The sequence below is a fragment of the Lynx rufus genome, unplaced genomic scaffold, assembly GCF_022079265.1.
Source record: "Lynx rufus isolate CCGP_SWC_20201006 ecotype Redwood Valley unplaced genomic scaffold, mLynRuf1.p SCAF_7, whole genome shotgun sequence".
In the NCBI taxonomy this organism is placed as follows: domain Eukaryota; kingdom Metazoa; phylum Chordata; class Mammalia; order Carnivora; family Felidae; genus Lynx; species Lynx rufus.
This window is the reverse complement of record NW_025814889.1, coordinates 58,259,044-58,283,896: the sequence shown is the minus strand read 5'-3', so window position 1 is coordinate 58,283,896 and position 24,853 is coordinate 58,259,044. Positions and strand designations below refer to the sequence as shown.

General features: G+C 38.9%; 1 protein-coding gene and 1 long non-coding RNA gene across 2 annotated transcripts in view; one reads left to right on the top strand and one right to left on the bottom strand.

Annotated features, from left to right (window-relative positions):
* Nucleotides 1-9,167: 9,167 nt before the first annotated feature.
* LOC124501665 (uncharacterized) lies at nucleotides 9,168-16,982 on the bottom strand. Its single transcript, XR_006959797.1, has 3 exons — nucleotides 16,842-16,982; nucleotides 15,819-15,974; nucleotides 9,168-9,330 (listed from the first exon to the last, which is right to left on the bottom strand). It is a non-coding gene; the product is annotated as an uncharacterized LOC124501665 (long non-coding RNA).
* The window catches only part of BCAT1 (branched chain amino acid transaminase 1), a 101,740-nt gene continuing 93,454 nt past the window's right edge, over nucleotides 16,568-24,853 (top strand). Inside the window, exon 1 of the mRNA XM_047066033.1 lies at nucleotides 16,568-16,702. Within this exon, the coding sequence (XP_046921989.1) occupies nucleotides 16,697-16,702 (6 nt within the window). The 5' untranslated portion in view covers nucleotides 16,568-16,696. The remainder of the gene's footprint in view (nucleotides 16,703-24,853) is intronic.

The window sequence follows — 24,853 nt, the reverse complement described above, 5'->3', positions numbered from 1 at the left end:
TCATCACCTCTCAGTAAAATAGGAATAGAAGGGAACTTTCTCAACCATCTTACAGATAATATTGTACTTAATGGTGAGAAACTTGAAGCCTTCCCACTAAAGTCAGGTACAAAGCCAGGACATTGCTTGTCACTACTATTTTTCCACATTGTACTGGAAGACCTTGATAATACAGTAAGAAAATAAAAGGTATACAGACTGAGAAAGAAGATATAAAATTGTCTTTGTTCACAGATGACATGATCATCTGTGTAGAAAATCCAAAAGAATCTACAAAAAGCTCCTGAAACTAATAAGTGATTATAGCAAGGTTTTAGGATACAAGGTTAATATTAAAAAGTTAATTGCTTTGAACCAACATATACTAAAAATGAACAAGTGGAATTTGAAATTAAAAACATAACATTTATATTAGCACCCAAAATGAAGTACTAAGATATCAAATTAACAGAATATATGCAAGATATATATAAGGAAAACTACAAAACTCTGATGAATAAAATCAAAGAACTAAAAATAGTAGTCCTCTCTTATCCACAGGGAATACAGTCCAAGCCCCCAGTGGATGTCTGAGACCACAGAAAGTACCAAACCCTACATATACTATGTTTTTTCCTATACATACATACATACATACATATGATAAAGCTTATAAATTAGGCACAGTAAAGATTAACAACAATAACTAATAATAAAATAGAAAAATTATAACAATATGCTGTAATAAAAGTTATGTGAATGTACACTCCCTCTCAAAATATCTTATTGTACTATACTTACCCTTCTTCTTGTGATGATGTCAGATGATAACATGCCTGTATGATGAGATAAGTGAGATGAATATGGGGCATTGTGATGTAGCATTAGGCCCCTGTTGTGATATTGTGACCTTGTGATGATATGTCAGCAGGAGGATGATCTGTTTCCAGACCACAGTTGATTGCAAGTAACTGAAACTGTGGGAAGCAAAACAGTGGATAAGGGTGGGACTACCATAAATGGAGAGATATTCCATGTTCACCGATAGGAAGACTCATTATTGTTAAAATGTCAGTTCTTCCCAATTTGATTTATTGCCAATGCAATCCCAACCAAAATCCTAGCAAGTTTTATTTTAGGTATTGACAACTTGATTGTAAAGTTTTATATGAAGAGGCAAAGAAGCCAAAATGTGCAACATCATTATCATTATCATCATCATCATCACCTCAATATTGAAAGAGAAGAATAAAGTTAAAAGACTGACACTACCTGACTTTAAGACTGACTGTAAAGCTACAATAATCAAGATAGTGTGATATTGGTGAAAGAAGAGACAAATAGATTAATGAAACAGAATAAAGAACCCATAAATAATCCCCTCCCCCGCCTCCGGCAAATATTGTCAACTGATCCTTAACAAAGGAGAAAAGACAGTACAATGGAGCAAAAACAGTCTACACAACAAATGCTGGAACAATTGGACATCCACATACAAAAAAGTGAATCCAGACACAGATCTTAGACTTTTCACAAAAATTAAGTCAAAATGATGCATAGACCTGAATATGAAACATAGAATTACAAAACTCCTGGAAGATAGTTTAGGAGAAAATCTAGATGACCATTTATATTTAGGTATGGTGATGATATATTAAGTACAGCACCAAAGCCACAATCCATTAGAGAAATAATTGATAAGCTGGACTCCATTAAGATGAAAATCTTGTGTTCTGTGAAAGACACTGTCAAGAGAATGAAAAGACAAACCAGTCTGGAAGAAAATAGTTGCAAGAGATAATCTGATAAAAGACTATTGTCCAAAATATATGAAGAACGCTTAAAATTCAACAATAAGAAAATAAACAACTCAATCAAAAGATGGACTAAAGACCTTACCATACACCTCACCTCAAAATAGACTCCATATGTTATCAGGGAAATGCAAATTAAAATAATAATTAAATAACACTATACACTTATTAGGATGGTCAAAATCCAGAAACTACCACCAAAGTCTGGTAAGGATGTGGAGCAAGCAGAACTCTTATTCATTGCTGGTGAGGAAGTTAAATGGTACGGACCTTTTGGAAGACATTTTGGCAGTTTCTTACAAAACTAAACACGCTCTTACCATATGATCAAGCAATCCCTCTCCTTGGTATTTACCCAAAGGAGTTGAAAACTAATGTCTACATAAAAAACAAACAAATCACACGTGGATGTTTATAACATCTTTATTCATGATTGCCCAAACTTGGAAGCAACCAAAATGCCCTTCAGTATGTAAGTGGATAAATAAACTGTGGTACATCTAGATAATAGAATATTTTTCCATGCTGAAAACAAAAAAAGATATGGAGGAAACTTAAATGCATACTACTAAGCAAAAGAAGACAATGTGAAAAGACGACATACTATATGATTCCAACCATATCACATTTAGGAAAAGGCAAAACTATGGAGATGATTTTTGGGGGTGGGGACAAGGGAAGGGTGGAGGAGGCAAGAAAAGATGAATGAGCAAAGCACAGAGGATTTTTAGGGCAGTGAACACATTCTGTATGATATTATAATGATGAAAACGTCAGTATTTATTTGCCCAAACCTATAGAATGAACACCAAGAGTGAACCCTTATTTAAATATGGACTCTGAGTGATCATAATGTGTCATATAATGTGGGTCCATCTTTGGTTTAAAAAAACACATCATCCTTGGTTTAAAAAAATTATGTTGATGGGGGAGTTTACTCATCTGAGGGGAAGAGGTATATGAGAAATCTCTGTACATTCTTCTCAATTTTATTGTAAACATAAAAGTGCTCTAAAAAGATCAGGCCCTTAAAGAATACGAGACCTGTTTTTATTGGTTTACAGGAAATAATAAGTGCTTACATAAATTTAATATCCCTAAGTTTCCTTGAAAATAAAGAAATGGAACTTTCAAGGTAGTGTTCTATAAGTGCCAGTTAAAAAAAAAAAACAAACCCTCATAGAAAGTTCTGCTCAGAAGCATTTGATATAAGAAGCCAAATTCAAAATATCATGTGAATCCTTGGACAAATCAGACTAGTTTGATAATTTTGATTTAAAAATAGCAATATCAGGGTGCCTGGGTGGCTCAGTTGGTCAAGCATCCAACTTTGGCTTAGGTCATGATCTCATGGCTTGTGAGTTTGAGCCCTGTGTCAGGTTCTGTGCTGACTGACAGCTCAGAGTCTGGAGCCTGCTTCAGATTCTGTGTTTGTTTCCCTCTTTCTCTGCCCCTCCCCAACTCGTGCTCTGTCTCTGTCTCTCTTTCTCTCAAAATAATAAATTTTTTTTTAAAAATTTGAATAAAAAATAAAAATAGCAGTATGTCTTTTCCCCAATTTTATCAGTGTGAAGTATAAGTGCATAATTTTTAAAAATAAGATTGAGTTTATTTTTTAACAAAGAAACTAGTTAATCTGAACTTCCTGAAAGCCTTATAGTATTTACAGATGAGATAAACTAGAAATGTTTAAGAATATTGAAAGTATTGGGGTTCCTGCATGACTCAGTTGGTTAATTCTCTGACTCTTGATTTTGGCTCAGGTCATGATCTCGGGGTTTGTGGGACTGAGCCCCATGACAGGCTGTGCATTAGCAGTGCAGAGCCTGCTTGGGATTCTCTCTCTTGCTCTCTCTCTGCCCCTCCCCTGTGCTCTCTCTCAAAATAAATAAATAAACTTAAAAAAAATACTGAAAATATAAAATAATGTGGTAATGATATTGAGTTATAATTCCAACAAATGTTTTCATATCAACAATTATATTTTCTAATGTGTTGGATTAAATATAATATTCAAAATTCTTAGGTAACAAAACTTTGGACTAATACAAAATTTAGATAATATTATTTGGAAAGTTGGTAATTTGTTTTTTTTAAATATGCCAATGCATGAGTTAAAAAAATTTTTTTTCACGTTTATTTATTTTGAGAGAGAGCATGCATGCAGGAGATGAGCAGAGAGAGAGAGAGAGAGAAAGAAGGAGACAGAGAGAGAGAGAGAGAGAGAAGAGAATCCCAAGTAGCCTCCATGCTGTCAGCCCAGAGCCCAACATGGGGCTTGATCCCATGACTCCGAGATCATGACTTGAACCTATATCAAGAGTGGGACACTTAACTGGCTGAGCCACCCAGGTGCCCCTGGTAATTTCTAAATAAGATAAAATATTGATACATTTCCTACCAAATATACCAACATATACTTTTGCATTTTATTTTTATATGAGATAGAGTGGGTATAACTTTGTGTTAACGTGAATGTGCTCAATTTTAGCACTTTATAAAGGTGTAAAAGGAATATGTCTGATGATAGGAGGTCATATTATGTGTGCTCATGAGGTTTGCTGTAGTAACAAAATATTTATTTATGACAAGGCATTCCACATTACTTAACCTCCTCCCTCCCTGCCCCCACCATCACCTTTCTATAAAGGAACAAGATGGAGTATTAGGATCAGATTGACATTCCTGCCTTACATAATTCTAACACCAGAAAAATATGTATGGCACAATGGTTGTCAGACATTAAACAAGAGAACAGTAATTCCTGAAAGAGAGAAAACAAGTGAATTAAACCCATTGATTGGTTCAGCTTCTTACCTGAAAGTTTTCAGGCTATAGCATAAGGAGGATCTGTCTACTTGGGGTATCAATGAGTTGAAGAGACATTGCTGGGACTACAGGAAAACCAAAGCATCTAGAGTTTTCAGGACAAGAGTCTTGAATAAAAGAGAATGAGAATGTCACAGAGAGAGGTCTGTGGATCTATAGTGGGTCCCTCCTTTCCTTGGGTGCTGCTCAGCACATGTGTATAAGGAGACTACCCAAGGTTGGGGAAGAAACCACTTGAAAGGAGTAGGCAGAACAAACAAGAGAGTTCCCACAGGGCCTGGAGAAGTTGTCATTTTCACCACCCTGAGTGGAAGACCTTATAATACATTGGACATTGGGTATAATACTCAGAAGAGTATTGTCTCAGTAGTGGGACAAAATCACCCTTCACTGAAGACTGAACTGATCCCACCAAATAAAATTTAAAAGCAAAACCTAGAAATATAAAACTGGTTCCAATGGACTTAACTGTGTCCCAGAACAAAGCATAGGAATATTGAAACAAAAACAGAATAAGAGGGCCACTTGGGTGGCTCAGTCAGTTAAGCATCCTACTTCGGTTCAGGTCATGATCTCACAGTTGATGAGTTTGAGCCCTACATTGGGCTTTCTCCTGTAGGCACAAAGCCCACTTTGAATCCTCTCTCCCTCTTTCTCTCTGCCCCTCCCCCCACTAGTGTGCTTGTGTGCACACACTCTCTTTCTCTCAAAACTAAATAAACATTAAAGAAGAAGAAGAAGAAAAAGAAGAAGAATATCTCTCACCCAATATGATAAAACTCACAATATATAGTATCCAGTAAATATTTATCAGGCATGCAAATAAATAAGAAAATATGACACAGGCACCTGGGTGACTCAGTCAGTTAAGCGTCCAACTGATTTCGGCTCAGGTCATGATCTCATGGTTTGTGAGATGGAGCCCTGCGTAGGGCGTTGTGCCGATGGTGTGAAGCCTGCTTGGGATTCTCTGTCTCCACCCCTCCCCTACTCACATTCTCTTTCTCTCCCTCCCTCTCTCTCTCTCTCTCTCTCTCAAAATGAATAAATAAACTTAAAAAAAAAAAGAAAATATGACCCATAATGAGGGGAATTATCAACTATTAGAAATGGATCCAGAAGTGACAGTTTAGAATTCATAGGTGAGTATACTAAAACAGTTATTACAAAGTATATTTGTATTTTAGATTATATCTCATATACTTGTGAAGGTAGAGGAAAACAGGCGTGTTAAGATATGGAAGTTATAAAAAAGACCCAAATAGAGTCACCGAGGTGGCTCAGTTGGCTCAGCATCTGACTCTTGATTTCAGCTCAGGTCATGATCTTGTGGTTCATGAGTTTGAGCCCCACATGGGGCTCTGTGCTGACAGTGTAGAGCCTGTTTGGGATTCTCCTTCTCTCCCTCTCTCTCTGTCCCTCTCCTGCCCATGCTCTCTCTCTGTCTCTCAAAATAAATAAATAAACTTTAAAAAGTAAAAATAAAAAAATAAAATTATAAGACAAATAATAAAATTATAAGGAAGAAAAATATAATGTCTGAGATGAAATACAGGCTAGATTAACAGCAGATTTGACACTACAAAAAAATACTACACATAAGATATAAAAACTATTGAAAATGACACAAACAAGAAAAGATTGGAAAATTAATGGAGTATCAGTCAGCTAGGGGACAACTTTAAGTGACCTATATTATATAAAATTTGACTTTCTGAAGAATTTAAGAGAGAAAGAATAGAAAAAATTTGAAAAAAAATTTTCCAGATTTGATGAAAATTGTAAACCTATAGATCCAAGAAGCTCAAACAACTCCAAGCAAAAGAAACATGAGGAAAACTACATCAAGGCATATCAAAATCAAATTGTTTAAAATTAGTGATAAACACAATGTTAAAGGCAGCAAGACAAAAAGACATTACATATAGAAGGTCCAATATAAGAATGACAGGAGATTCTCAATGAAAACAATGCAGGCAAGAAGACAATAGGGTAACATCTATAAAATGTTAAAAGAAAAAAAAAAAACTGTCAATCAGAATTCTATATCCAGTGACAATATCTTTAAAAACATAGGCAAAATAAAGACTTTTTCAGACATACAAACCTAAAAGAATTCGTTACCAGCAGACCTGCCCTATAAGAAATGTTAAAAGAAATTCTTTAGGCAGAATTAAAGTAATACTTAGTGGAAAGCTGAATTTACACAGGTAAAGGAATATCACCAGAAATGGTGAATAAATTAGTAATAATTTTTTCTTAATTTAAAAATCATATTAAAAGATAACTGATTGTTTAAAGCCAAAATAACAACATATACAGAAATAGAATGTATGTCAATGATAGCACAAAGGCCAGGAGATTAAAAATGGAAGACTACTTTTGTAAGATTTTTATACCATACATGAAATAGTATAGTACAACTTAAAGATAGACTGTGATTAAAGATGTATACTAAAAATCCTAAAGCAATCAATAAAAAAAAATATGGGGTTCCTGGGTGTCTCAGTCAGTTAAACATCCAACTTTGGCTCAGTTTGTGATCTCACAGTTCATGGGTTCGAGCCCAGCATTAGGCTCTGTGCTGACAGCTTAGCCTGGAGCCTGGAGCCTGCTTCAGATTCTGTGTCTCCTTCTCTCTCTGCCCCTCCCCCACTCACACTTTGTCTCACTCTGTTTCTCAAAAATAATAAATAAATGTAAAAAAAAAAAAAGAAAAGCTACCACTAATAAGCAAATATAGGTATCACTAATAAGCAATTATAGGTATCACTAATAAACAATTATAGGATACAAAATGGAATCATGATAAATATTCATTTAATCCCCCCCCCCCAAAAGCAGCAAAATAAGAGAAAAAGAACTAAGAACAGATGGGACAAATAGAAAATAAATAGCAAGATGGTAGATTTAAACACAACCGTATTCATAATCATAATACATAAATGAGCTCATCAACTCACTCAAAGAGCAAATATTATCAGATTGGAGAAAAAAAGAGACCTAAATGATAGACCAAGGCATAATATTCTAGATATGGAAAAATATGAAGACAAAGGAGAATCCCTTGGCAGGACTAGAGTGTATGTTAAACTTTATTTAACAAATATTTATTGAGGGCTTACTATATATGTCAAAAGGCTAAAAAGGTGGATAAAGTTGAAGAACAGATTTACTATGTGTACCTGAGAAAACTGGAAGGATAGGGGGCTTTGTTTGGAGGATAATGTTTTCATAAAAATTTTAGAGGTATAGTAGTTCTGGGAGATGAGAAAGTCTAGTTCAATTGTGTCAAACATCAGTATGCATATCAGTCGGTTCAGGTGCTTGTTCAAATGCAAATGTTGCAGTCTTACCCCTACCCACCCTCCCAGCAGTTTTGATTCAGTAAATCTGGGATGGAGCCTGGGGTGAGCATCTTCAAAAGGAGTCAAGGGTATAACTGTGTACATGAATGGCTTACTTAGAGTAAAAATAAACATTTTCTAGATACTTGGGTGTTAGTTCTCATTTGAAGATGGAAGAAAATGACGATTTTAAAAGGAGATGAAAGTTGTGTACCGTATAAGGAAGTCTTCAGGCGTTTTGAAATGGAAGGTCTGAGCAGGCTGTAAATGATATATGTGTTAAGAAGTCATATAAGAGAGTGTCTTGAGCCTAATTTGATGTGTTTTAAACAAGATCTTTGGAACTTCCATAAAATGGTTTGGTTAAAGTAGAGAGTATTTGGGCAGTAGTGATTTAGTGAAGGTGCTTTATGGTATAGATAAACATCCTACAGAATAATAAAAAACAAAACAAACATATTAGTTGGGAGAAATTGAAGGCCATAATAATAACTAATGTTTACTGAGTATTTACTATGTGCTAGGCACATTACTTTACATGTAATAGCTCTAATTACTTTACATGTAATAGCTCTTTTGGTCTTCATGAAAACAGCAGGCTTTTTAATTCTCATTTTATAGGTAAGGAAAATAAGGTCAAGATAGATTAATATGTCCAGATGTCACACAGATAATAGTTAAGGGGCTACTGTCCAACCAGGAGATGATGAAGTTTGAAGTAAGGCATTCTAATGAGTGTTAAGAACAAAAGACAAATTTGAGAAATAGTAAAGAGAAAAGTTTATGGAAATTATAAATGCTGAAATTGGTGGAGAGTGAAGGAAAGATAGGATTTGAAGTTGACTGGCAATTGTTCGGGCTACTAGTTAAAGTATACTGTTACTAAGAAACATAGGAAATGCAAGGGGAGCCTGCCAAGCATACAATGTATGGTAGGGGTGTGTGTGTGTGTGTGTGTGTGTGTGTGTGTTTGCTGAGAAAAGGATTTGAGAGTAAATATAAGTTAATTATACATAAGATAAGAATTTCCTACTGAGTTGGAGATGCCTTTGGGTCAAACACATGGGAAAACACATGGGAAATATGAGTAAAGAATTCTTGAAGCAAGTGGCACTGGACTGTAGATGTAATTGAAGCCAAAGAATACTTTCAGTGGTAGTAATAAAATACCTGACCAATAGCAGCAAGGCAATAAAGACATTTAATTATCTCTTAAGACAAATATTTTGAAGGTGGGCAATTCCAAGGTTGGCAAGGTGGCTCAACAGCCCAGGCTCTCTCTCTGTTTTGCCATCTTCAATATATTGGTTTTTGATCTTGGGCGTGTCACTCATGGTTGCAGCATGGCTATTGGCAGCTCCCTGAAACATACATTTATAAACAACCTTTAAAATGAAGAAGGGAGGGGCGCCTGGGTGGCTCAGTCGGTTGGGTGTCCGACTTCAGCTCAGGTCATGATCTCACGGTTCGTGGGTTCGAGCCCCGCATCGGGCTCTGTGCTGACAGCTCAGAGCCTGGAGCCTGCTTCAGATTCTGTGTCTCCCTCTCTCTCTAACCCTCCCCCGTTCATGCTCTGTCTCTCTCTGTCTCAAAAATAAATAAACATTAAAAAAATTTTTTTTTTTAAAATGAAGAAGGGAATGGCACCGACAAGGTCTCCTTGCCTGACTTTTTTGTTGTTTTTCTAATTAGAAAGTATGACCCTTCTTAGAAGCACTTAGATACCTCCCCTTAGGTCTCAGTGATTAGAACTTGATTCCTTGGTCCTCCCTGGCTCAAGAGAGTATGAGAAAATAGGTATACTGAAAAGTAAAATGAGGAGCACCTGGGTGGCTCAGTCAGTTGAGCATCTAACTCTTGATTTTGGCTCAGGTCATGATCACATTGTTTGTGAAATAGAGCCCTGAGTCCAAGTCTGCACTGGCAGGACAGAGCATGCTTGGGATTTTCTCTCTCCCTCTCTCTCTGTCCCTCACCTGCTTATGTTCAATCTCTCAAAATAAATAAGTAAACTTAAAAAATAATAAAAGTCAAATAAGATTGTCATTACTGCCTTGGATTAATAATCATTCATCCCCCAGGACTAAGCATATTTTGTGCCTCTGCCCGAGGGGGTGGGGGTAGGGGGGGAGAATCAGGGTTTTGTTCAAAGAAGAAAGGGAGGAAAATGGTCTTTTGGTAGTTTTGGATGAAGAGTAGATGAACTCACCCATAGAGAGCATTTAAATTTTTTTTTAAATTTATTTATTTTGAAAGAGAGAGGGAGAGAAACTGCCAGTGGGGGAGGGGCAGAAAGAGAAGGAGAGAGAAAGAATCTCAAGCAGCCTCCATGCTGGCAGTGCATAGCCTGACATGGGGCTCAAATTCACAAAACGACGAGATCGTAACCTAAACTAAAACCAAGAATTGGACACTTAAACATCTGAACCGCTCAGGCGCCCCCCACGGACAGCATTTTCAATGAATGAGAAAAAATGTTGACAACAGACGATGAAAACCCAAGGGTGATCAATACGTAAAGAGTTATTAAGAGGTAGAAGAGGATATGATGGAATTGAAGAGGAATAGTCTGAAAATGTCCACTCTCAGTTGAGAACCACAGGTCTATAGAGCCAGTCTTCAGGAAAGACTGTAAGAAGACAATACTAGGTGAAATGGATCTTGAAGATTGGATATCATTTAGGCAAGCAAGCTGGAGGAAAAGAAGTTCCAAGTAGTGTTATTTAAAAGCAAGGAGGGGGGGCGCCTGGGTGGCGCAGTCGGTTAAGCGTCCGACTTCAGCCAGGTCACTATCTCGCGGTCCGTGAGTTCGAGCCCCGCGTCAGGCTCTGGGCTGATGGCTCAGAGTCTGGAGCCTGTTTCCGATTCTGTGTCTTCCTCTCTCTCTGCCCCTTCCCCGTTCATGCTCTGTCTCTCTCTGTCCCAAAAATAAATAAACGTTGAAAAAAAAATTAAAAAAAAAATAAATAAAAGCAAGGAGGGAAGATTTCAGATGTGCTTAGGCACACAGCATGTGCTCTAGTCTGGCTCATGTTAAAGCATATGAGTGCAAGTTACATTCTTTTGAGTAGGGGGAAAATCTAATCAGAACTGAGGGCTAGGAAGATTACTGGCCATCTGTGTGTTGGGTGGATTGGGGCAAGGAGAGATTGGAGGCAGGGATAACAGTAATCCAGGGGAAAGGCATAATAAATGACTAAAGAAAGTAGGGCAATGAGAATGGGGACAGAGCAGGAAGGTTATAAGAGATCTTGTGGAGATAGAATTGGGAAGGCCTAGTGATAGTTGGATGTGGGAGGCTCATATCTTTCCCTCCTGCTTTAAAAGCTATCCATGATGGCATGAACTGTATTCAACTTTGGAGCCTGGATGACTGGAAGGTTGCTGATGGCATCAGCAGAAAGAAGAAAGACAAGACAAGCAGGTTTAAGAGGGAAGATTATGTGCTTGAATTTGGACCAACTGGCTTGAAGTAAAGGTGATGAACCAGATATGGGCCTTTGGAAATAAAGTTCTGGAGATCAGGAAATAGATTAAAATTAGAGGCATAGTTTTGCAAATTATCAGACTAGAGGTAACAGTTGAAATCACCTAGGAACAGAGTATAAAGCAAGGAGATTTAAGGTCAGATTCTGGTGGGACCATTATCTTGTCCACATCTAGAAGGCCTGAGGAAAAAAGAATCGTGATCATAATTGAAAGAAAAGGACCTGTCAGAAAGACTGGAGAAAGTCCAGAATAGCACAGTATCATGGAAGGGAAGGATTTCAAGGAGAGAGTGGTCAGTTTTAAAAGTCAGGGTGGGAGGTGCCTGAGAGACTGTAGAGAACTAGCAGGAAGATTTACAACATTCTTTCAAGAATTAGCTTATTTTTAAAAATCTGGAAGAGGGGCACCTGGCTGGTTCAGTTGGTAGAGCATACAACTCTCTACCTTGGGGTTGTAGGTTTGAGCCCCACTTGGGTGTAGAGATTATTTAAAAATAAAAATCTTAAAAAAAAAAAAAAGAACCTGGAAGAAAGATTCCATAAATTCTCCTCGTATTTTTTTAAATTTTTTTTTTTTTTAAATTTTTTTTTCAACGTTTATTTATTTTTGGGACAGAGAGAGACAGAGCATGAATGGGGGAGGGGCAGAGAGAGAGGGAGACACAGAATCGGAAACAGACTCCAGGCTCTGAGCCATCAGCCCAGAGCCTGACGCGGGGCTCGAACTCACGGACCGCGAGATCGTGACCTGGCTGAAGTCGGACGCTTAACCGACTGCGCCACCCAGGCGCCCCTAAATTTTTAAAAATTTATGTAAATTCTATGTCACACATGGGGCTGGAACTCATGACCTCAAGATCAAGAGTCACATGTTCCACCAACTGAGCCAGCGAGGCACCCCAGATTTTTTCTTGGCTAATAAGTGATGTGTTTTTAATATTCTAGAATTTCTATTGTTGTACCTTCATTTTATATCCTTATTAGTCATGGAAAATGAGTAGCTGGTACTTGTTCTAAGGTGATTAGGATTGAAAGATTCATAGGAGATATGTGGGGCATACACAGGAAGCCTCTAATGCTGGGCACTGTGCATGTATTAAGTTGTCTCTCTCTCTTATACTTCCAAATTAACTGTTCCTTTCTTTATATTAGTGATTAGAAAAAAATCAATCTGAGTTTCAGAGAGATTAAATAACCTGCGAAAGTTTGTACATTACAAATCAGTGCAACTGGGGATACAAATTCAGATCTGCAGCTAAAGCCGGTGATTTTCCCCAATCTGTGTCATCCCTTTGTTTGATGATCATTTATTAAATAGCTCCTCAGTCTTCTCTTAACTTACTTTGGATATTGCTCTAGGATTAGGCTGGAGTCTGATTTGTTCTTTGAGGGACCTAAATAAAGAATCAAACTAAGAAGAAAGTGTGAAGGAGTTGTAAAAACACTAATCTTTTTTTTTTCCCCCTTCGGCCAGAAATAGTTTATCCAAAGATTATTGAGGTATTTAGTGGCAGCTGGATGTGAAGGCTGCTACTGCTTCCATGTCCAACAAGAACTCTTTGGATAATTACCTTTTCCTTCCTTGGCTATCACCACTTCTGGGCATAAGGGATCATCCAACTTGGTTTTCCCCTACATTTGATGGGGCAGCCAATGCTCTCTGATAAAGTGAGTCTAATTTTACATGAAGATTAGGTTCTAGAAGATGTACAGTAAGGCTAAAAATAGGTCCAATGGGTGTAAAATGTCCTAGAAAACTTTATATATTTCCCATAAAGTACAGTATAAATGATTTTTGAATATTTAATTTAATTTAATCCTCTTAAATTTACTATTTGCAATTTTAATTTGAATATTTAATTTTTTTTGGTGTGTGTGTGTACATATATGTAATGGGATATATATATATATATGAAATATAAAAAGATAATACTTTGCAGTATTTTTCATTTAAGAAATAAAGAGAGGAGTGATTTTGTTCCCCTAAATTGGTAGAGTGGAATTTTAGAGTACACTTCCCTCTACTCTTTATGACAGAAAACATCATTGCTTTCTGCTAACTTTTTCCCAAGTCCTGGGAACAGGGAAAATTTGTGAGTTTCCCTTCCTCTAGATAAGATTTAGTAAGAATCAGAAGAGAAATTCTGCAAGTAGTTGGTATATAATTTTCATAATGATAACAACAATAGACTGTTCAAACAGTGGTGACAAAAAGGAGTTGAGCTCTCTGGGGCTCTGAAATCAATCTCAAAGCTAGTGTGGGTATGTTAGAACTATTTTGTCTCTTCTTCAAGTATAGTTAAAGTCCCTGCCTACAGGTAAAGATATGGAATACATTAAGTTTGGAGAATTCAGCTGCCTTTAGTATCTTTTTTTTTTTAATGTTTATTTTTGAGAGAGAGAGAGAGAGACAGAGCACAAGTGGGGGAGGGGCAGAGAGAGAGGGAGACACAGAATCCGAAGCAAGCTCCAGTCCCTGAGCTGTCAGCACGGAGCCCGACCCAGGGCTCTAACCCACAAGATGCAAGATCATGACCTGAGCCGAAGTCTGACACTCAACCGACTGAGCCACCCAGGCACCCCTCGTATCTTTTAACTGTGACTTTCTTGAAGTGTAGTGCTGTTGGCAGAGTAACAATCTTGGTTGATGATGACCCTCTTCATTTGAAAAAAAAAAACATTTTGGGTGTCTAGGAGGGAAGCTTTGGGAGAGTTTACATGTAGCAATGAGGGAGAACTATGGGATCCTCCTCTCAACATTGGAGGGAAATGGGAGGGCAGACATAGCCAGATTGCTCTCATACTCTTCTGGATATGTTCATTCCCTAATTCCTCTTTCACTTCTACCTTCTTTTAAAGCTCTTTATATCACCTTCTCTCTTCCTCTATTGCTAACATCAAAAGAATCCTTAGGTAGTCATTGGATCTAGAAGTCATTGACAGGCATGCTCTAGAATTGACACATTAATTAATTCTGGTCTAATGTCCTATCATGCTCTTTTCCCTTTTCATGCCCTATTTTCTCCTCTTAAATTTACTATTTGCAACTTGATTCTTAAAAGTAGTATGTTTATGGAGATAAAATTCATATATCATACAATTCATCTATTTTAAGTGTATAATCCACTGGTTTTTAGTGTATTCACAGTTGTGCAATCATTACCACGATCCAATTTTAGAACATTTTAAAATTTATTTTTTAAAATGTTTATTAATTTATTTTTAATATTTATTTATTTCTGAGACAGAGACAGAGCATGAACAGGGGAGGGGCAGAGAGAGAGGGAGACACAGAATCTGGAACAGGCTCCAGGCTCTGAGCCATCAGCCCAGAGTCCGACGTGGGGCTTGAACTCACGGACTGTGAGATCGTGGCCTGAGTTGAAGTCGGACGCTTATCGGACTAAGCCACCCAGGTGCCCCTAAGTGTTTATTTTTGAGAGAAAGACGTAAAGAGAGAGAGAGAGAGGGAGAGAGAGAGAGAGCTAGTGAGGGAGGGGCAGAGAGAGAGGGAGACAGAATCTAAAGCAGGCTCCATGCTCTGAGCTGTCAGCACAGAGCCCCACGTGGGGTTTGAACTCACGAACCAGTGAGATCATGACCTAAGCTTAAGTCAGGTGCCACCTAACTGCCCCTAATTTTAGAACATTTTAATCACCCCAAGAAGAAATTCTGTACCCATTAGCCATCACTCCCCATTACCGTTGGCAACAACCATCCATTTTCTAGACATTTCAGAAAAATGGAAATCATACAATATATGGTTATTTTTGACTGTCTTATTTCATGTCTTATAATGTTTTCAAGGTTAATTCATGCCCTATGTAAGCATGAATCAGTAATTCATTTGTTTATTAACGAACGATATTTCATTGTGTAAATCAGTGCATGAACATTTTGCTACCTGGATTAATGTTTGTTTTCTGTTTCCCACGCTAAAATATGAATTCTATGAGCATGAGAACATTTTTGTTGTTTACTACTTTATGCCTAGTATTTTGCCCAGCATCTGATATGTAATAAGAGATCAATAAATTTGTTGAATGATTGAATCATGCATTCACCTAACCAACACTTGTTAAGCAGCCCCTACACACATTTTTGTTCAACACTGGGATCTGTCGTTACAAATCTACTAATCTAATGAAGTACTATCTGTGCAAACACATAATTAAAAGAAAATTGAATTTAATAAAGGCTATGGATAAAGCACAGTGCACAGGTTCAAGTTTGCTTGAGAGACTCTGCAAAGACGTCCTAGCAAAGGTTTCATTTGAGATTGACAAAAATAGGACATTGCCAGATTGACGGAGAGAGCACCTCAACCAGAAGGGCCATTAAGCAAAGGCCAGGAGCCTGACCTGAGCCGTTGGGCATGGAAAAGTAGCAGTGCTGTATCTTTTGTGCTGCGGAGAGGGTCCCACAGAGGATGAACTGGGCCAGCAGGCAAGGCTCACATCAGAAAGAATTCTATATGCTCCCAGGATTAAGGATTATTCTTCCAGATACGCAAGAAACTGGCAAAAAAAAAAAAAAAAAAAAAATGGTTGTATCTGAGGGTGGGCCGTGGGACTAAAAACCAAGGATGGGAGAAACCGAGGTTGGTAAACTCTTAAAAACCAGACACATGCTCTGTACATTAAAAACATACGTTTAAAATTTTCTGCTTTCGATGACGGGAATCCACCGTAGAATTCTGAACAGGACTTTCGGGAACGTTACTTCGGGGATGGTGGGAAGTGAGGCGGGCGCGCAGCTAGCTTAGAGGGAGTGACAATCACGATCTATTCATTTCGTCCTTCTCCTTGGCATCCCCACACGCGGATGCACACTCACAGGCACTAACCGAGCGCGGGGTAACATGTGGAAACGTGTCTGCAACACTGGCACCCCCCAGGAGTGAGGGACGAGGGCGGCTGGGGAGGGCGCTGGGTCTGACTCGCGGTGCTGGGAGTGACTCTACCCTCTGGGGGCGGTCTGGGGGAAACACAGCCTCGAGACTCTTCCTGCTGATGCAATCTGCTAGAGAGAGAGCCGGCGAGCTCCGCTGCGGGCGGACCAGTCAGCAATCCCGCCCGCCACGTGTGGCCGCCGCCGCGCCGGCCCGGTGCCCAGCCATTCATTCCCGCAGCCGCCGCCGCGCGCCCCGGTCGCCCCCGCCCGCGCAGCCCCGGAGCGCCTGGGACGCCCCGGGCTTGCCCTGCGCGCCGTTCCAGCGCTCTTCACGGCCCGCCGAACCATGAAGGTAACTGCTTACGATTCTGCCTGTGTTTTGCAAAAACGTGGGCATGGATTGAGCCTGCGATCCCGCAGAAGCACAGTTGGCAGAAAGGGGGCGGAAGAAAGACGAGCGTGGTTCGTTTCCACGCAGACGTTTGGAGTACCTTCTTTGTCAGTCGTGGTTGGTCGACTGAAGTCTGATGCTCAGACCTTCCTTTTCTTTTCGAACTTCCTTCCTTTTCTTTTCGAACTTGCTCACAGGATGTCCCTCCTCAGGCTTTTTCACAGCCGCATTTGTGAACGGAGATGGAAGACTGCTCGCCGCTCCCTCCCCTACCTTGTTTTGAAGTTTGGGAAGGAAGAGGACGCTTTTTTCAATCGTTAAGATGCATAGGAGGTGGGGGGTTTGGGGCACGAGGTCTTGGGGCGTCTCTGGCTGTAAACAGGGGTTTCCTGGTGGGTGTATGCAATGAAGGAGGGAGGTGCAGAACCGGGGCACGAGGGTGGGAGAAGGGGGGAAAATCGTCTCTTCGCTGTTAAAAAGCTGAAGGCTAGTCTTTGGCTGGTGGAAATTAAAGCTTCTACGAGTTACAGATCTTAGAAGCCTAAGGGCATTCTTTTATTAAACTGAGTGAGCGCCTTAATGGTTTTAATTCTTATGCTAATCAAGGGTAATTAGCCTAGCTGCCTATTACTTCTGATGGTTTAGGTGTAGAAAAGAACCCTGGTTAAGTGTTTTCCTGGTGTCTTATACGTTGGAAAACTTCCTTGAGGTTAAAAACTGAAGAGCAGCTTTTTTAAAGAGTGTAAAAGATGGGCACATAGCCCTGCCATCTGAATATCTTGGAAGAGCTGTGCGACCTGAACTTTTAGGAGAAAGAAACCCACCTTTGAGCATTTTGAAGGAGGAAGATTGAAGTTATGGTTCTCAACTGCACTTACCCACACCCCGCCCCAATCTACAATTCCACTCTCAAGAAATAATATGTAAATGGTGCCTGTTTGGCCAAAAATTTCTACTGAGATTAAATAGGAACTGAGTGGAAACACTGTTGGGTGTTAAAAGATCAGGCAAATGTGCCACAGTGACAAGATTTAGCAACCTTTTGCTTCCACAGTCAGATGCTCCATTTCTGCGGTGCTCATTCCTGTCTCATTTCAACTGAAAAATACACTTTGATCACGTATGGGGTTAGGGAGTAAAAGGTGAAAATCATGAGAATAAACACTCTTTCTAGCTTTTCCCTGTCCTATGTGGAGTTGTCGATTATGAATTTTTGTAAATTCATGGATAGTCTAACATGAGTCCCCAAACTCCTACCTATCCCTTTTACAAGGTAGTTTTATAACACAGGACTCTAGAAGATATCCTCAAGTAGTCTCATATCTGTTTTTCTGATATCTTACTGAGATCGGGAAAGAAAAGATTGCTTTCTAGGCATGAGGTTCCTTCCGGTTTGTTTTGTTATTTCAAAAACTTTTCACCGAAGTTTTGCTGCCATGATTCTTTTTTTTTTTTTTTTTTTAATGTTATTTGCCCATGGCACCAAGATAGGCTCTGTCTTTGACACATTTTCCAGACGGGGCTCCCTTGCCTGGGAGCTTCTATTTTAAGATGGACACATGCAGCATGGGCAACCAAATAATGAAACTAGCATATACATTGAATAGGATGTGTCTAAGAATTGTAAGTACATATTATGATTTGCTGAACTAAGGTGGTGATTTAAGGAGCCACATATCTAAAGGGAAAGAGAGACAAGAGAAGTCATAGTCAGGGATGTGTGGGTAAGTGAAGGAAGTGAGAGGGTAGAGAGGGCTGTTTTGTGTGTGTGCAGGGGGCAGGTCCTGGGGCCTGGCAGGCAGAAGGGTTTACTTTTCAGATTCAGATGTGGCCCCTCAGGCAGAGCTCAGGGATGCGTAACCACTTAAGCAGGCCTAACAAAAGGGCATTGGTAGCAACTGGTGGTGAGAAAAAAGGGAAAAGGGAGGGGAAAAAAAAAGACAAGAATTTGTTTTGGTTAATATTTCATTTAGTGACTTTCCATCACTTCATTTCATTTTAGAACTACAGGGAGAAAGGAAGGAAAATTAAGAAAATTTTCCATTTGTATGGAGGAATTTCTCTTGCTCAATCAGCTCATTGAACCGGGGAAGGTCTAATTATTTGAAATGGGTTTAAAACCTTATGAAAAAAAAGTTGAAAACAGTCATTTGATTATTACAGAGATTTGTGCTGAGACTGAAAACAAGTTATGGTTTCCCTCAGGAGCTGCGTATTTCCCCCATTGTGCTCATGAGTTTAGATTTTATCCCTCCGTTCAAGTCAGGACTTTTAGATCTGTAGGGAAGAAAAAATAATTTTTCCTCTACACCTTCTTAGGTTGTAAAACACAGATTAACAGGAGAAAAACAAAAAAAGTTTAATCCCATGTGTACTTCCTGTATACATGTGAGATATCCAGGAAAAGTGAGTAACTCCACAAAATGGCCCAAGCTACCACCTTAAAATATCATCCTCAGCTAAAGACCAAGGAAAGATGTTGGGGTGCAGTGAGAGCGGGGGAACCAGGTTGGGAAATTTTCAGGCAGAGCACAGTAAACAAGAGTAAGATTGCAGATTTAAATCAGTACTTTCTCCATTGGTAAGTTTTTAGAGATTGAGTTATCCTTTTCTTCAGAGAAGAGACACCCTGTACAGGGGAGGAGAGACTCCCTGAAAAATGGAGATTTCCCTCATAAATATGAATTTCTTTCAGAAAAGGGCAACTTCCACTCTCTTTTCTGAAATTGTCCTATGTCTGACACCTCTCAAAAATAACTGGTCCAAAATAATTGTTATGCCAGAGGCATATTTTTAGCATGGTATATTCCACTTCCCTTGAGTTCTTTATTTCTAATATCAGGTTGTAAACCAGTGAACAGTTGGATAGTAGTGTTATTAACCTGAGAGGTCTGGGCTTATGAGTAGACTATTTCTGTGCATAAATGAAGAGTTGTTTCTAAACTCTGGCCAGCTTGAGTGTTGGGTTGGTTATATCTTTTGGGGTTTCAAATTGTCTGCTTCTTTGAATGGCCTCTTCTCCGTGGGTGTAGGAAGATGGAAATGAAGAGCTTTCTCTTTTTTCCTTTAGGCTTGGCAACGGCAATTCCTGTAAATAACAGATGCCACCCTGGGGAAACCCAGTGGAATGTTCATCCTTATGCCTAAGGGGATTTTGTTACCATATAATGGAGAGAATCTAGGACCTTCCATGATAGACATCATTATTTCAGGCATCCTCTGCTTTCTAAATGATACTAACATTCTTTCTGAGCACTGGAGGAAACTGGCTGCTCTGCTCACTTTACAGTTGTAAGTGTGGGCAGTCTTTGTGTTGTAACTTTATCCCCTCAACAGCTGTCCAAATGCTCTAAGCATTTAATATAACATATGGTAAACATTCCAACTGATAGGCTTTCCTGAGCCTCTGTAGCCCATTTGGTAATACATGTCATGGCCGTTCAACTAACGCCTCTGAAATTGGATTCTGTATAAATCAACTGAGACACGAATGTGAGGTGCAACTCAGATTTTTAAAATACTTCCAAATTAAGCATTTGGGATGCTCGGATTTATAAATACTACTTTGTCGATATTTGCAATCTTTATAAGATCTAGTCTGAGTCACACCATCAATGGTGAATGCAAAGCCAAAACAGAATCAAGAACCCCAGCGTTCAAGTGCCAATTGCACCTATGCTTCTAATTAGTTCTCTTAAGTCCACAAGCTGCATAATATTACCTCTGAAAAATGAGCATTTATATTTTAAGAATAACTTAGAAATTAGATCACCTTATTAATGCAGCATAGCCCATCACATGAACATTTTTTTTCTCTTGTCATATTGGCTGTGCCTTTTTTTGTGAGAAAAGCTATTTTACACAACACTTCTTTTGTGTTCGGTGGCTAATGGGAGAAAGAAAATCTAAAGAGATATTCAAGGTGCAAAAATATAGAAAAAAGTTGAAAAGAGGGAACAGAGAAGACAAGTTAAAAAAAAAAAAGAGGAAATTATATTACCACAAACAATATTCCAGAGAAGTTGTACTGAAAAACACAAGTATTTTACATTGTGAAATTCAGCTAGTTCCCTTAACACTTGTCTTAGAGTCCATCTGAAAAGAATTGATTTCTTAGTTCTTTATTGTGATATGTAGATCTAAATATCTGATCGATTGCATTTATAGTCTACCCTAGTCTGAGAAATGTTTTTCCTATTTTAACTGTAAATGGCTATTTGCCTTAGGAAGCCCTAACCAGCCTAGGATGTAATTAGAGCATTCAAATTCTGACTCCTTGTATGTCTAGACAGAAGGGACACCTGTTGGGATGTTCTATGCCAAACATTGCCATAGATATCTCTTATGTGACCAACAAAGGTCTCAACAGAGTTTGGGCATGAGGCCAAGGATGTATTTGCACAGGATGATTGCCCAGCAGTTGTTACCATTTGACCACTACATTAAAGGGCGATTTTGCCTAGTACATTTTACTTCATTTTAGCTGATTCAGATTCAAAGTTATATTGTTTTGATTTTAGTACTAGATGTTCAAGCATCTGAAATCACAATAAATGTTAGTTTGAGCTTCGAAGATAAAAAGTAGAGTTAAAATGGAGCTATAAAGTTTACAGTGGAAGCGGAATGCATTCCTCACGGATTCCATGGTTTTCAGTGCTGTGAATGTTATATATACTTGCAAGGTGAGTGTTGGTGTTTAAATTTTTTTTTTTTTCAACGTTTATTTATTTTTGGGACAGAGAGAGACAGAGCATGAACGGGGGAGGGGCAGAGAGAGAGGGAGACACAGAATCGGAAACAGGCTCCAGGCTCTGAGCCATCAGCCCAGAGCCCGATGCGGGGCTCGAACTCACGGACCGCGAGATCGTGACCTGGCTGAAGTCGGACGCTTAACCGACTGCGCCACCCAGGCGCCCCAGTGTTGGTGTTTATAGAAGAAATACATTCAAGCTTGAGGAAGGACTTCGTTGCTTAACTAAGATGATGCTTTATATTTCTGCATGCCATATAAATTACATGACATTGAATTGTAACCTCAAAACATTTGTATAAGGAAAGCATTGCAGCTATTATTAACCCTGTTTTAAGGACCAGGAAAATAAAGATCAGAATACTGGAAGTGTTTAAGGTCACAAATTGCAGAGCATAATGAGAAATTAGAGTCCAATGAGCTATCCATTTTACCAGTCATTCTAGCCTCTTTTGGGTCTGATAACATGTTGTAAATCTTATGGAAAGTATAAACAATCTCTCTAGCAAAATTTACAAACATACTTAGGAATAAAATTGTGTGTCTCAGTTATTTGTTAGTACAACCAAGATGAGAGACTGATGGGAAATACTGAAATGATCTAGTTATTTAGAGCAGTAGAGAACTATTGGCTCTTGCCTCTGCAATCAGCTGAGGTGTGAAAATATATAAAAGATCCACACTGTCCTTTGACTGTTGAAAAGTCCCAAGTAATCACCTGCCTTTAGCTCAAACAGAAAGGCAGTTTCCTTGTTTTTTATCAGGATGTGAGTTATCAGTTTCTTCTTTATGTTTTATCTCATAAAGATCTAAGGTGTATAGTGTAGGAGAGGAATAAAAACTTTTCCAGTACCTTCTTAGGTTCTGTTGTTGGGGGCGTGCAAATTAGACTGACAAAAGAGAGATTAACAAGAGAAAAAGAAGTTGATTAGCTCTTGTAGCATACATGCACATAAGAGAAATTCAGTGATGAGTAACTCAAAGGTGTGGTCAGAATTTGGGCTTACATAGCATCTTAACAAAGAACGATAAATTTGTAGAAAAATAACAAAGAAAAAGGCACAGGTTTTAGGTTTTCAAGTACAACAGACTGGGCAGATAAATACATTAGGGGAAACTAATGGGGTAAGGTTTGTGTAAGTCCATCTCACTGCTGACTGTCTTAATGCTGTGAAACTTCCTCAGGAGAGGGGATTTCTCAGAACTGTCTGCTTTTAGTCAGAGAAGGGAATCTCCAGGAAGGCGTCTTTCTCCATCTCATGGATCTCCATTGCCTTTAGCTCAAAGTAATCCTTATGTCGGGGCACCTGGGTGGCTCAGTTGGTCTGCCTTCGGCTCAGGTCATGGTCTCACGGTTCATGAGTTCGAGCCCCACATCAGGCTTGCTGCTGTCAGCCTATTAGTCCAAAGCCCACTTTGGATCCTCTGTCCCTTTCTCTCTACCCCTTCCTTGATTGTGCTCTCCCCAAAACAAAAGCAATCCTTATATCAAAGTGACATATTTTGGGTGGCACATTTTGATCCCTTATACTATTCATAGACTAGACCTTGATTTACAGAATCTGCACCCTAATATCTTTGATCTCAATGTAGTTTTGAAGGGTGTGCATGGCTGTTTTGTGAAGCAGGGTTAATACACAATTTTTTACTAGAGCTTAATAGTTGGGGTGCCTTGTTTTCCCATTTCTTAGCTATAAATTCCCCACCACAGTGCCTGTGAAAGGGGCAGGGATACAAGGCCATGTCCTACCTGGTGACCGCACCCTAGCCACAGATGATTGTAGCAAGGGTGGATATTTGACCCAATTTCAACCATCGTTTACTTCTTTCTTATTCTCTTGTCTCCCGTGTTCAACGAGATATCGTACCCTGCGGATTCTCTTTTCTCCATATCTATATGCTTTCTCTTTCCCATTGCTAATGTACTGATTTATGCTCTCATTACTTCTTACTTGAATTTTTCTCAGAAGTCTCTCAACTGGTCTCAAGCTTAATTTTCCTAAGGCACTATTTTGATCATATCATTTCTTCACTCAAAATACCTCTATGACTTCCCCATTGTCTACTGAATTTAGCGTAGTGCATAAGGTCTTTTTCTAATCTGTTCTTTCTATAACTTTTCTATCTGTGCACTCCTCCAGTCATAGTGGGTAGGTTTGCTCTACCTCAGAATGAGGTCTTATATTTCCACATATTCCCTCCTAACCTCTTTGTCTCCATTTATGCCTCTCCCTGTCTATGCCCTCTGGCACACCCCTCACTATGTGGCTCACTCCCCAGGCACTTTTTGAGAAGAACATTGACTACTTTTAAAGGGAAATGAATATGGGTGGAAGGTGGTGGAAGGAAATAGTAGGGTTACATTTTGAAGTCAGGATATGAGATACTGATCATATCCTAGAGTCTCTCTGCGTTCACCTTTCCTCTCCTCTGGCATGAACATCCTACCATCATTGGTGTTTGATAGATTAGTTGAGCTAAATCGTCTACCTGTTTTAGGCTTCATAGATCAGATCAGTTAATCATGTTTTATACCTCTTCGTGTTGTATACCTTTTCAAACAGCAGTTACATCTTAACATCTGGATTTGTTCGGAGTCAAAGCTTTAGTTGACTCCCAAAAGATAAAGGTTTATAAAGACATAGAGAACAGTAAATATTTACATGTTTTAATGCCTAATTGACAGACTCATTTTATTTATTTATTTTTAAATGTTCATTTTTGAGAGACACAGAGAGAGAGCATAAATGGGGGAGGGGTAGAGAGAGACATAGAGGATCCCAAGACTCTGCGTTGACAGCAGAGAGCCAAACGTGGGGCTCAAATGCACAAACCATGAGATCATGACCCGAACCAAAGTCCAACACTCAACTGACTGAGCCACCCAGGTGCCTGGCCAAACTCATTTTATATAGCTGTTATTTTCTGATTGACTTTTTTTTTTTTTACAGAATGTCAGTGGTGAAACTATGTAGATTGCAAATAGACTGTAAGCATAAACAATTTAAATGTTTCTGGGAAAATTCATAGCAATATGAACTGAATACCATGAAATTCCTAGCAAATAAACCCAGCAATGCCAGTCTGCTAAATCACTACTGTTTTCATATTTAGGCAGGTTGTAAAGGGAAGCTCCCCTGTCATATCCCAAGGAACTGACTTAGAATATTGAACAAAGTCATGTGTCTGGGAATGCTAACCAATTCCAATACTGTTTAACATGTTTTGTTGTTGTTGTTGCGAACAATGCAGTTTTTAAGCAAACTAATTAATGCATACACTGACAAACAAATCCAACAAAAGAGGCACTTAGAGGCAGTGTTCATTGAATACTGGAATTTTGAAAGAAAAAATCTATTAGG